At 40.9% G+C, this 12,253-nt stretch overlaps 1 protein-coding gene across 2 annotated transcripts; it reads right to left on the bottom strand.

The window, feature by feature from the left end:
* Positions 1–11,277, bottom strand: RBBP7 (RB binding protein 7, chromatin remodeling factor). Of its 2 annotated transcripts, none has more exons than XM_090063031.1 (12): positions 11,169–11,277; positions 10,929–11,073; positions 9,212–9,354; positions 8,435–8,608; positions 6,799–6,914; positions 5,892–6,052; positions 4,923–5,049; positions 4,724–4,801; positions 3,037–3,113; positions 2,370–2,427; positions 1,476–1,586; positions 1–521 (listed from the first exon to the last, which is right to left on the bottom strand). In XM_090063031.1, the coding sequence occupies exons 1-12, from the start codon at positions 11,182–11,184 to the stop codon at positions 453–455; spliced, it is 1,275 nt and encodes a 424-aa protein (XP_089919157.1). In that variant the 5' UTR covers positions 11,185–11,277; the 3' UTR covers positions 1–452. The 2 variants fall into 2 exon arrangements, with proteins under 2 accessions (XP_089919157.1, XP_089919165.1); XM_090063039.1 differs by having other exon boundaries at positions 10,929–11,070; positions 11,169–11,270.
* Positions 11,278–12,253: the final 976 nt, after the last annotated feature.

Here is a 12,253-nt window from a genome sequence, read left to right as displayed (position 1 = left end):
AAATCAAAACACCACACTTTTGCTTCAAAGTTTTATTTTTTTTTTTTATGCAAAGCCAATCAGGAAGCAATCTGTAAAAGTGAAAAATCTCATTTTTACATCTTAAAACTTCTTTCATACTTACACTGTGGGAAGAGGATTTTTAAGCTGTCTTATTTACAGGGTCCTGCAAGCTTCTTTTTAAAAAATATAGGTACTGATATTAAGTCATTCCTATTTCCCCTAGTAACTAAGCTGTACATTATGCAGTAACTCACTTCAAAGTGCCAAAATAATCAGGGAGTTTCCACTGCATTAACTATACAAGCATTATGTGCTTAACAACAAATAAGCACCAATACAAGAATTACATTCAACTGAGAATATACTGAATGAGTATAGTAGTAAAAAACTTATATTAATATATTAGCCCCTTCACAAACACCCCATATTATTTTTCCTCATCAAAAATATTACGTTCCTTGGCCCTCCAGTTCTGCTGCTGCTATGTCTGTTTCTTCATCATTGTATATGTTTTCAGCCTAAAGACATAAAGTAGTTTATTACAGGTTCAGAAAAGTAGTGTGTGCATCTGATTAATGGTTTTCTAAACTTAGAGACAATACAGCCACAGACAGAAAGATTCAGAAATAATCCCCACCTTAAAAGCCCCCCCTGAAACACCCATCCTTCTTCCTTTACAAATGGCAAACAACTAGCTTTAAAGACTTTGTGAAATGGTTAACCTAACCACCAATACTAATTAGAGCATTATTTTACAAAATCAGATTATTCATCTAGCATACATAATCCTAACCAATTTAAACTCTTTATCCTACACTTCTCATATTTAGTTTCAGGCACTGCCCTTTTTCGGATGTTGCCACTTCCAAAATATATGGTATAACTTAAGTAAATGAAAAGGATAAATAGATGATCTGTATCTGCATTTAGTTGTCATTTAAAATCTTCTAGCTAAGATCACATTATGTGATTGTCAAGATCAAATATGAACTGTCCTGTTTATACAGGGACTCATAAGATTAGCTGTAGGATGCTGGTTGTCTTTTATTACTAGACAGGATTAACATATCAGCACATCTCACAGAACTGTCAAAATCTGCAGCTATTAGGTAAGGATGCAGCCAGAAGTTCTACAGTTTTTAAAAAAGTAAAACTTAAATTCTGGTTAATGCAGCAAATTTTAATCCAAAACACTGATGCCCATTCTTAAAGATACCAAAAATAAGTTAACACAGAATCAGACAATGTGTTCCAAAAATGGAGGGATTAGTCATTTCTAGCCTAATTTGTCCTTAATAAAAATACTCAGTGAAGTTTAAGATTTTTCAGCTTTCTTCTCCATAAGTTAGCTCTCCTGTAATGGCAAGATTACCTTTCCAGTGACACAACACAGCCTGCATCTTAAAAAGTGTGTGACTTCCTTTTCAGTCATCTAAATCTAAACACAAGAAGTTTAAAATGTTGGTACTCACCATTTGCCATACTTGCATTATGTTATCCTCAGATACAGAACAAATTACCCAAGGTTCATTAGGATTCCAACTGAAATCTGAAATCTTGGCAGTGTGTCCTCCATGAATGAACTGTTGAAAAATCTTAGCTTTAGCAATTCACATTTCAGACAACTGTCTAGAAATTATTTGAAACTTTAAATTCAGTTGACTAGCAAAAACATTAAATGCAAAAGTAAGATGTAACCAAAATAGAGTTTTAAGATGCAGCTTTAGGAAGAAAATTTGGTCACATACACCAAAACTAACTATCCATTCATTTCTCATTTGGACGGTTGATGGCATCATCTAAAACAGTACCTCTGCTCGCAGCATAACATTTATCAATAGTTTATCAATGCACGTACAATGATGATGGGTACACATAGGCTGCTTCCTGTCTTTTGAAATAGCTCCAGTGTGTTATATTTTACACCAAAACAAGATTAAGAGGTATCATTGGGCAGAGAAGCCAGGCAGTACTAACTGTTCTCACACAGTTGCACACAAAATGGAGTTTTACCATTTGCTGGAGAACCTGAATATGAATAAAAAGTATCTTTCACGTTACACTGAATTCTGCATTGTGTTCTAATCCACAGCTATACTTTTTGCACATCATCTGATCTTGAGTGGTTAACACAATGGATCTGCTAAAGCAGTCGTTGCAGAACACTTTACCCCCAAGGAACATCAGGAACCACAGCTTTACCAATCTGGTAACAGCTACTAAGGCACATGAAATGGGAGGGGAGGGGCACACAGAGGAGGAAGGTCATCTGTTCTGTTATTGTGTGGTTTATTGTAACAACATGAAATAAAAGTGATGCTTCCTAAGATGTAAAAATCTCCAAACTAAACACACCATACACATACCAAAAGTTCAGGAGGCCCGTCTTCAGCATCCTCTGCAGACTGCTCTTCTCCAATTTTACTGTAACAGGAATATATTTAAAATTAAATCTAGGAATTTGAGATAAAAAGGGGAGAGGTAGGAAATGACTTAACAAAACAGCAACAAAAAGGTAATTTTATAAGCAATGAAAAGTTAAGATTAGTCCTTTTATGTTTCCTTCTTCAATTAGGGACATTTACATCAATTTATTTCCAATTCCTCCTGCTGCTGTTTGTTCCCTGCCCTTAGTTTTATTCCTCAGGTGCAAGGCATCAATTCTTTGCTGCTACAATTATTGAAAAGAGGATCTGACTTTAACGTGACTAAGTAGCAGAACCAAGAGATCCCATAAGACAAAGCGGACTAGATGGCCCACTGAGGTCCCTTCCAACTCTATGAAAAGTTATCTTATTACTAATGAAAACAGAAAAATAATAATTGTTCAGAAAGAAAGCTTGTAACAGAGAGAAGCTTAGTAAAAAGACATTTTGGCATAATGTTTACTAGTTTCACAAAACATGAAGTCAGATGTATGTTTAAATCACTCCAAAATACAAGAGTAAGGCTGACTGAATATAATAAATTCCTATCTGCTACCTGAACTTGACTACAGATTTTAAATAAATAAAGGAAGGAATCATTGTTCACCTTAGATCCCATACATTAAGCCGACGATCAGTACCACTGGAAGCAAGAATTGTTTCATTATGAGGAGACCAGTGAACCTATTGGGAGACAGTACCTCTTGAAAATAGGACTGCAACATTACTGAGTTTCAGTACAAATTCTGTATTTTATTAGTCATTCTAGATTTGACCAATACTGCTGTTGCTAAGCAGCCAAGGAACTGATGAAAACTCAAAATATATCATTACTTCCACTTCACTGCTTCCCCCACCCACCCACCACCACCATTTAGGGCAATTTTCCAATTCAGAGGCAGCTTTTGAGGTCTTCCATTTCCACACACACAAATTAACCAACCACAAAAAATATGCAATTAAACCTCTCTAACACCATGATGTATCAAAGTCTTATTGGTTCTATTTTCTACAAAAGCAAAAACATGTCTGCTTGATTATCCACCATCTACACTCACTGAAAACGTCACTTACTTTTAAGGCAATGTTTGGCAGAAGAACTGCCTTTTGTTAGTACATTACTGTCACTCCTGAGAGTACACTACCAGTATACTTGAATCAAAACTCTCCTTTTAAAATCCATGCATCTTAACTCAGGATTGACAAATTCACTTCTCAGCATCACAATCTCTAGCTGCAGCTTCAGAACTACATTTCTACTGCTCAGCTACTGTGACAGGGTTAAAACTAATGCACTGTGTAGCAGAGGCCTATATTATTGCAATCAATCGTGCAATAAAATTTAGACAGGCCGCATATGCAAAGTAACTCTCACCATAAAAAGACTACTGAGCTACAAAGAGTCAACCAGCTACAAAGTTAGTGCTTGTAAATGTGTAACAACTTTATAGCTTTCTATCCAGCTTTAATCTGAACATGTAGCAGGGACCTAAAGGTGACCATGAAGGATACAAGTTGCCCCTCACTCCTAGGGTGAGAAGCCATGTAACAGCACCCATTAAATGCTTGTATTCCAGTGCAGAAAATCACCTTCCCTGCTTAAGACATGCACCCCCATTCTGAAGGGCTGCTTTTTGGGAAAAGGGTGCATATGGTATGCAAGCAAATAGGGTATCAAGCCTTAAAAGTTTAGGATCAATAAGGTTCACCCAGACCTGTCCCCTATTTATAGCAATCTCTGAGGTTCTTCAGTTGGAATTATCCCATACCGTCTTGAAGTTATTGTGCACAGAAAGATAAACACGGGTAGGTCATGTCTTTTTTCCACAGCTTTGTTTCTTTCTTTCTTTCTCTAAATACTTTTCTTCAGTTCATCTGAAGATATTTTGAGAAGAGTACTACTTAGACTGTTTATTTTATTCTAACCATATGGAGAAAGCATCCAGAAGAATTTCCCCACTGTTTGCCAACTTATTTAAAATATTTTGTATTTTTAAGGTTTTTTTTAATTGTAATTCTTTAGGGAGGTCAGCATACAAATCAAACATATGCCAATTTGTGTTTGCTTCTAAAAAAAACAAACAAACAAACAATGGTCTGTTTCATGGATATACTAGAAGAGAAAACCTCTACTCAGAATATGTTCAAATTAAGATTTATGTTTATATTAGTTCAGCAACTAATTCTTCAAAAGACCTCAACCAAATGTATTACACTCAAATATAATTCCAAATAATTTTCTAACCATTATACATCTTATTTTAAAATATCACTGGTTTTTAATTTTAACCCACCTGAAAGATTTCATCTTTATGAGACTCAAAAGAGTGGAGTTTTAATTTAAGGTTTCGTAGATCCCACAAAGCAACAGTCTGAAAGGGAAAAAACAGAAAAAATTTACTCTAACATCCATTGAAGTTACTGGCCAAAGTGGTGCCTAATTTTAAATGAGAATATATTGTAAGTATGTTAAAATATACATAAGCAAAAAACCTTGTCAGCAGAACCGGTTGCTAGAATGAACTCGCTGTAAGGATTGAAGGACAGGCAGTTGACCTCAGCAGTATGGGCATCTACAGAATGACTCGGCTTGGATGTAGTATTGGACCTCGTGTCCCAACTTTTTTTGGATGAAGGGTTGGGAAAGAGGGAAACATACAGAAAGAGAGACAACAATCAGATGGGAGAAGCACGTCTTATAAACATCCCTAGGCAGAGCCAATTTTTGCAGCAAGAACTCTGTTTAAGTGGTATAAGGACACTGGTCAGAGACTTAGTGATCATGTAAATAAACAACAACCACAAATGTTTTAATTTAGGTCCCAAAGTAACTTTAAGTAAAATATTTATTTCTGTCTGAAGAGTCTCACATATACTTTTTGGTGAGTTCAATTTCATACGAGCATAATTCCTTCCAACTCAAAGCTGACAGATATTCCACCTTTCAGAAAGTCATACAGGGTATATTTTCTATACTTTTATCGGTTCATTTTTAGAGGGAAAGTCTGTCAATTCTTTGTTAAAGAAACCACAATTTGATCAATCTCTGAAAAAGTGCAAGGAAATAATGAATCTTTAACTGTCAGTTCATCTGAGCCAATGTTATTTACTAGTTTGTTTTAATAAGATGTTAAGAAGGGGTCTTAGACATTAGTTTACAAATCATGTTATTTTAAATATGGCTTGTCTTCCTCAGGTAAAGGAAGAATAATAATTTTAAAACAGAAAAAAATGCAAGCCTGGAAAGCTTAACAGGAATACAATGGTTTAAGTTACACGTAAACAAACTTGGCTTCATATGCAGGTCATTTCATCTCCTTCCATCTAGAGGTATAGCCTGTATGTGGCTTTCTCCCTTACAAATACCAGAAAATTTTGAACACCTTGCCTAGGTTAGTGCATTTGTATAAAGGCACTGATAATTGCACAGAATTGTTCAGTTATTCTTCTTTTTCCACTTACATCATAAGTTTCTGATCATCAGCAACAGATCCAAATAAAGATTCATGGAGCAGATGCCATGCCACATCTTCTACTACCGCAGAATGTCCGGTAAAGACTGCTTTTGCATCAATGACTTTGCCTTCCGTTGGTCCTGCACTTATATCCCATAAGCAGACAGTCTGAAGACAAGATTCACATTTTAGCACATAATGTCATTCACACAGACTTGGAGTCCCTTTCTGACAATGTAAATAGGAACAACTAGACTATGGAGTTTTTCAAAACAAACAACAGCTTCAATATTCAGTTTTTAGAATCAGTTACATGGGGTTGTTAGGTTTGCAGTCACCATTTAACTCAATAAAATCCTAGTGTTGCTTTCTTTTCACTTTCTTGCTTTCTTTTAGCAAGAGTCAAGCTCTTTTTCACTGCTATCAAAACTGTTAAAAGAAAGAGTGCATATGACAATTTCCACTAGGGCCTCCAACCCAGGTAGTCCAGCCTCCACTCCTCAAGAAACCCAGATTTGCTGCAAAAGGCAGTAACAGGGAGCGAGAGGAAAGTATATTGTTTTTGGAAACGGTAACCCATGAATAGATTACATTATTTTTGCTGTTCATCTTTAGTCTTCAGTATAGGAGCAAGCATGTTTAGTAGCTTTCTCTGGGGAAAGCCACAACACTATTGAATACCACTCTGGCTATTGCAGGGTACATATTAACTAGCTATAAAGAAGCTGACTCCTTTAAGATAAAAATGTAGACTAAAAAAAATAGACTTCCAAGATATGCAACATTTTAAACATTAAGACATTCTGAAAGTCAACTGAACTAAACTACTGGGAAAGAAAAGATAGTCTCAGGAAGTAAACTACCAATGTTCTTTAGTATTCCATTGAAAAAAAAAAAGGAAGTTAGTTTCTTACATGGTCATCAGATGCACTGAGAAGGTGCCCACTCAAATTGGAGTTCCACGATAAGCCGTATCCTTCTTTCTGATGTCCCCTTAACCTCAGGTCAGGATTACACTCTCCACTTGGGTCTAGGAAAGAGGTTCTATTATTTCACTAGTATTCGGCTTGTGAAACTTTACATTTATCTAGCGGTGCTACTTCTGCATTACAGTCAGAGTACTTATTGTTTTGCTATTAGGAACGACAAGAAAAGTACATTTTTGCTTTTTCAGCATGACAGTTACAGGTCAGTCCACATGAGTTATTTACAGCTGCAAGTTGGTTTGTTTCACTACTTTAAACATGTATTACCAAGACAAACCTAAGATTAATTCCCAGCTAAGCCAATAACTTCTAAAGTAGTGCGCCAACACAGGAATCAAATACCCCAAGAAACTCAGAGCATCTATAAAAAACAGAACTGTACAGAGTATGAAAAAATGCTCTGCATATACTAGCTTCAGAACTGGAAGTTACCAAGTACACCCCAGGGAATTATGCATAGAAAAATTCAAAATGATGCACCGAATCCTAAAAGTTGCACAGGGCGGCAGGGAGTCAGCCTAGCCTGGCAGCACCTTCAGACCAAATTGGGCTGGCTCTGTGCCAGCATATGGGGCTTGTGGCACACAGGCAGCAGCTGCACGCCACTGGGCTGGGTGGGCTCCATGTTGCCACATGCAGCTTCCCACTGGAGTGCTAGATGCCCATATGGAGGCACGGAGCTGGCTGGCCTGGCCCAATAGCACACAGTTCCTGCCTGCAGTGCCGCAAGCCCGTGCTGGCACGGAGTCAGCCTGGCCAGGTCAAAAGTACATGTCCGTGGGCTAGCTGGGTTGGCTCCATGCCATATGCAGCCTCCAGGACTCAGCCAGAGCCATGTGCTGCTGGGGGTGGACAGGTGGGGGGTATTCAGGGGGGATGAGACTCTGCTTGCCATGGCCATGAGTACCCCAAGGACCCACCACCTGCTGCTGCAGAGGCTGTGCACCATGGGGAGGGGCCACACCCATCCACAAACCACCACAGGCAGGAGCTGTCTAGTCAAGTGCTACAATGCTCAGTGCCTCCACATGGCAGTCCCAGGAGCCCTGCAGAAGTGGAAGCACAGAGCCTGCCCAGGTTAAGTTAAGTTATGCAGAATTATGTGTAGTCATATGTTTTATGCACAAAACTGCACGGGCACATAACTGCATAATTCCCCACAGTGTAACAAAGAAACATTAGCTTGGCACTGGACTCACACTAACTAGCTCTGAACTCAAAAGCTTGCATTACAGAGTTTACAGAGCACAAAGAAATGCCACGCAGGAATATGACTGAATTAGCCCAGCTACCATACCACACTAATGCAAATATATAGCTCCTAGTCCTAGAGCTATCAAGTGTACAGCTAACTCCGGATATCTTCGCACAGCACTGTCTTGCATCTTGCAGATATACCTGCAGGTCCAGATCCTCAAAAAAGTATTTAGAGCTTGAAGACCTTTTAGAATCTGACCTTTCTGGTTTAGTATCAAAATACAATCAACCTGATGGCTATCAAAATCAGATTTCCACTTCAATCCTGGAAGAGACAACAAGTATTGCTTCAAATAGGCCAACTCACCTGGCTTAGAGGGATGTTTAGTATAATCAAAGACCAGCACATCTGCCGTTGGTGTTTTTGTAGCAATGATGCATGGGTTCTGGGGCATGTAGCGAGCACGATTTACTTCACCTTCATGGTTAATCTTTATTTCAGTTTCAATTTTGCCTGTTACTGATCCAAAACCGCCAAATTCTAGATGTTTTTCCATAACAAAGTTCATTAGTTACATCATAAATTATTCTGATATACTAAACCCATGTTCTCTAGGTTTTTGTGACGTTTACTCTTGCATGATGCTTATATTAGCACACCAAGCACAACAGACTCTTTAAAACATCCACCTCTTGAAAGTAATGCAAATTTTCAGCTGAATGTAATAAAAGGAAGGAATATTAAAGGCAGTAATTGTCCCCTGAAAAATGAGAAATCTCTTGCCCAAGCTAGCTGTGTACCAGGTTAGCCTACCAGATGATAGACCCAGTGAAAAAACCTTATTTAAATAATTCTAAAGCTACTAAACCTTGTTATCAATATAGTTAATACTTAGGTCTTGCAAGACATTTCTGCAAAATGTACTCTTTGTTTAGGTTAATACTAGATATGAATTGTTTAACATGAAAGCCATTTACAGTAAGATTTTTCTGTATAGTGTATGCTACTAAACAAGTTGCATATGTTAAAACCAGGCATTTAATTAAAAAAAATATTTCAAGTAAGAATGTAATTAAATAAGATGTGCATTATTTAATCGCTGTGGCTAGATGAACACACACTGAAAATGCCTACAAAACCTACCTCCCTTCTCACTATCATACTGAGAGACATCAAACTGATCATCATTAGGAATCTGGACTCTTGCAACCACCAAATGGTTCTGCTCATCTGAGGTGTGTGTTCCCAGCACTAGCCAGTGAAGGGCATGGTCTTTTCCTTCTGGCCTGCTCAATAAAACAATAGTCATACAAAATAATCAAAGACTTCAGGTTTTTTTAAAACTTATATTTTTTTTGCTAGCAGTCATTTGACACAAAGTTTGCCCGTGATACCCAATTGGTCTAGAAGACCAGAGATTAACTGAAAGAGTACTTTTTTTTCTGCCATATTAGGAATACTAGTATAAGAGCTTAAGCTGAACTGCAAAGGTTCACAGCACTGTAGACATGACAGATGTGTCTTTGCCAAAATTGGAACAATGCCAACATCATTTTATAATGTTTTTCAGTACTATGTGAACAGTAGAATTATGACTTTTTATTTGCACAAAAAGATCTTTTATGCTGTAACTTAAAAATGGAATCAGGAGACTTCTAGACTATTGTTTCTTCAGTAGCAAATGACAGTTAATAAACTGTGAAAGAAGGCAATGCATTAAGACTCATAGCAATTTCTGTATTCAAAAAAGCAAAGGCCCAGTACAGACCAAACAAAGCTTCTGGAGGAAAAAAAAAAACCCTAACAGTTCACAATCCTATTGCTATACCGCATCCAGTGCTCTCATCACCACTGTATGAATAAGCCTCCCATCATGGCAGGTGAAACTCAAAAGGGACCATGCTGGTTTTAAGTGACTTACATATTGTGACACTAGCTATACAATTAAAACCAGCTATTTCAAAAAAGCCAAGCCATCAATATGCGAGGTAAGCAGAAGCACTTCACACAAGGGCCTTAGTTAACCTCTCTCTCCCCTTCCCAGCCTCCTATTCTCAAGTCCTTGCAAGCCCAAATACTTTCACATGCTAAAATAACAACATACATAACACCATCATTTATACAAACTATGATTTTACAGGAAAAACAAACCCGTACCAATTCTCCAATGACCACACCCCAGTTGTACTGTAAAACACACGAGGATCTAACACACACACCTCCCCCCGCCCCCCGCAGCCTTTGACTGTGTTCTGACACCAAGTAGGTATCTTTTTCAAGATGCTACTTGGAACACCAAAATGTACAACCATTAGAGAAAATGGCACAGAGACGAGCATCCTCTTTCACAGCAGGGGAGGGCAACTGCTTTGGCAGGTGTATGGCAACATGAGTCCCAGTCCCTTTGCTAGCCCCATCAGCTGCTCCAAGATCCAACCCCTGTCTGAACAGCTGGGCTGCCATCCCTTTCCCCTTGTCCCTTCCCCAAACTAAGGGAGGCTGCCCACGTGTGGCAGGCATGGGGCAGCTAGGGTTCCCAGGCGCTCTCAGGAGTGCCCCAACTTCTTGACAGACACTTGCAAGGGGCCGAAGCCCCCTCATTACAAAGAAAGGCCAGCAGGCTTCAGCACCTGTGTCACAGCACACCTGCCATGGAGCGTCTGTCACAGACTGCCCTGGGGCACCTCTTGCCTCCTGCACGGGAGAAAGCAGTCCCATGTGGAACGGGGCGGGGCCGAGGGGCCCCCACTGGAACGTTCCCAGGCGAGGCCGTTAACTGACCTAGAACGCCCAGGGGCAAGACCGTTAATTGAGCCCTGCCTCTAGCGCCCGGGGGGTGGGGAGAGGGGCCCCGCCTCACCTGGTGACGTCAGGCAGCCATTGCACGGTGAGGCTGGGCCACTCCAGCGCGTGGGTCATGACCAGGTCGTAGAGGAAAGGCGTGTTCTTCTTCCACACGCGGTACTCCTCGCCGATCACCCGCTCCTCCGCCGGCTCCTCCGCTACTGCCGGCCCAACCGCCGCGTCAGCTCCCGGCCAATGGCCCCCCTCAGCCCGAGACCCCGTACCCTCCCCCATCCCACCTCACTTCCCCACTTACCCTCCCGGGTCGCCATCGCTCGAGAGGTGGAGGCGGGGCCGGCCTCGCGCACCCCGCCAGCCGCTGCGCAGGCGTGCCCAAGAGGCCTCGCTCTGAACTCGGCTCCCCCCCTCCCACCCGCGCGCATGCGCAGCACCCATAGCCTACTTCGACGCCAGAGCGCCGCTTGCGCATGCGCTCACCCCCCCGCCGCCGGCCTTAGCGGAACACAAGAATCCCCGCCCCCGCCGGCGGGCGGGCGAGCGTTGCCTGCGCACGCGCCAGCCTTCCACTCTCCTCCCGCCTGACGGGGCGTTAAGCCTATGCGCAGCAGAGTACACCGTCGTTGGAGGGCGGGGGGGAGCCGTTAACTGTGAACGTGGCAGCTCAGCGACCTCTAGTGAGGGGTGCTGGGCACAGCGAGTGTTGCCGAGTGTCTGAGAATTTACACTCTTTTCAACCTTTATACGATGTACAATCAATAACAGGAAAACTGTTCAAAATGTGCAATATCTTTTAAGGCAACTAATGGAGGTAGCACATGCAAAACCTGAGTCATGACTCACCGGGAGCCTTTTGGGCTTGTTGCTAGTACTCCTCAGTAACTGCTTGTCTTGAAATAAAGACATGTTTCAACTTGGACCCACACCTCACTCCCTCATCGTTGCAGCGAGCAATATAAAGTAAATAAAAAAGGCTTATCCGCATACTCGTTTGCATGTATACTTACATAATTTTCAAGTGTACAATAGTTTCTGAGCAAATACCATAATTTAGTATTTAAGAGCTGGCAATGCACATCACACTGTGGCTCCCGCTCACCTGCCCCTAAGTCACCTGGGCTCCTGCCCCCACAGGGCAGCATCACTGGGTGCTGCAGCCTGTCTCTGAGGGGGCACTTCGTTTTGTTTTGAAAGCGGTTCGTTTCTCTGGAGGCCACGAAAATCACAGACACACACTCATTAGATGGCACAAAAGGTGTATTTGCAAATAGGGTCAGAGCAGAGTCAAAAACTCAGATTACTCTGAACCCACCAAGGAATTTTGCAGGCTGTATTTATCTTTCCCTCCTGGGCACGTGTGCAGAAACAGGAACTCTTACCGCT

Source organism: Crocodylus siamensis, chromosome 1 (genome assembly GCF_052110815.1).
Source record: "Crocodylus siamensis isolate JL-2025a chromosome 1, ASM5211081v1, whole genome shotgun sequence".
Classification (NCBI taxonomy): domain Eukaryota; kingdom Metazoa; phylum Chordata; order Crocodylia; family Crocodylidae; genus Crocodylus; species Crocodylus siamensis.
Note: the sequence above shows the minus strand (reverse complement) of the source record. Positions and strands in the feature narration are given on the sequence as shown.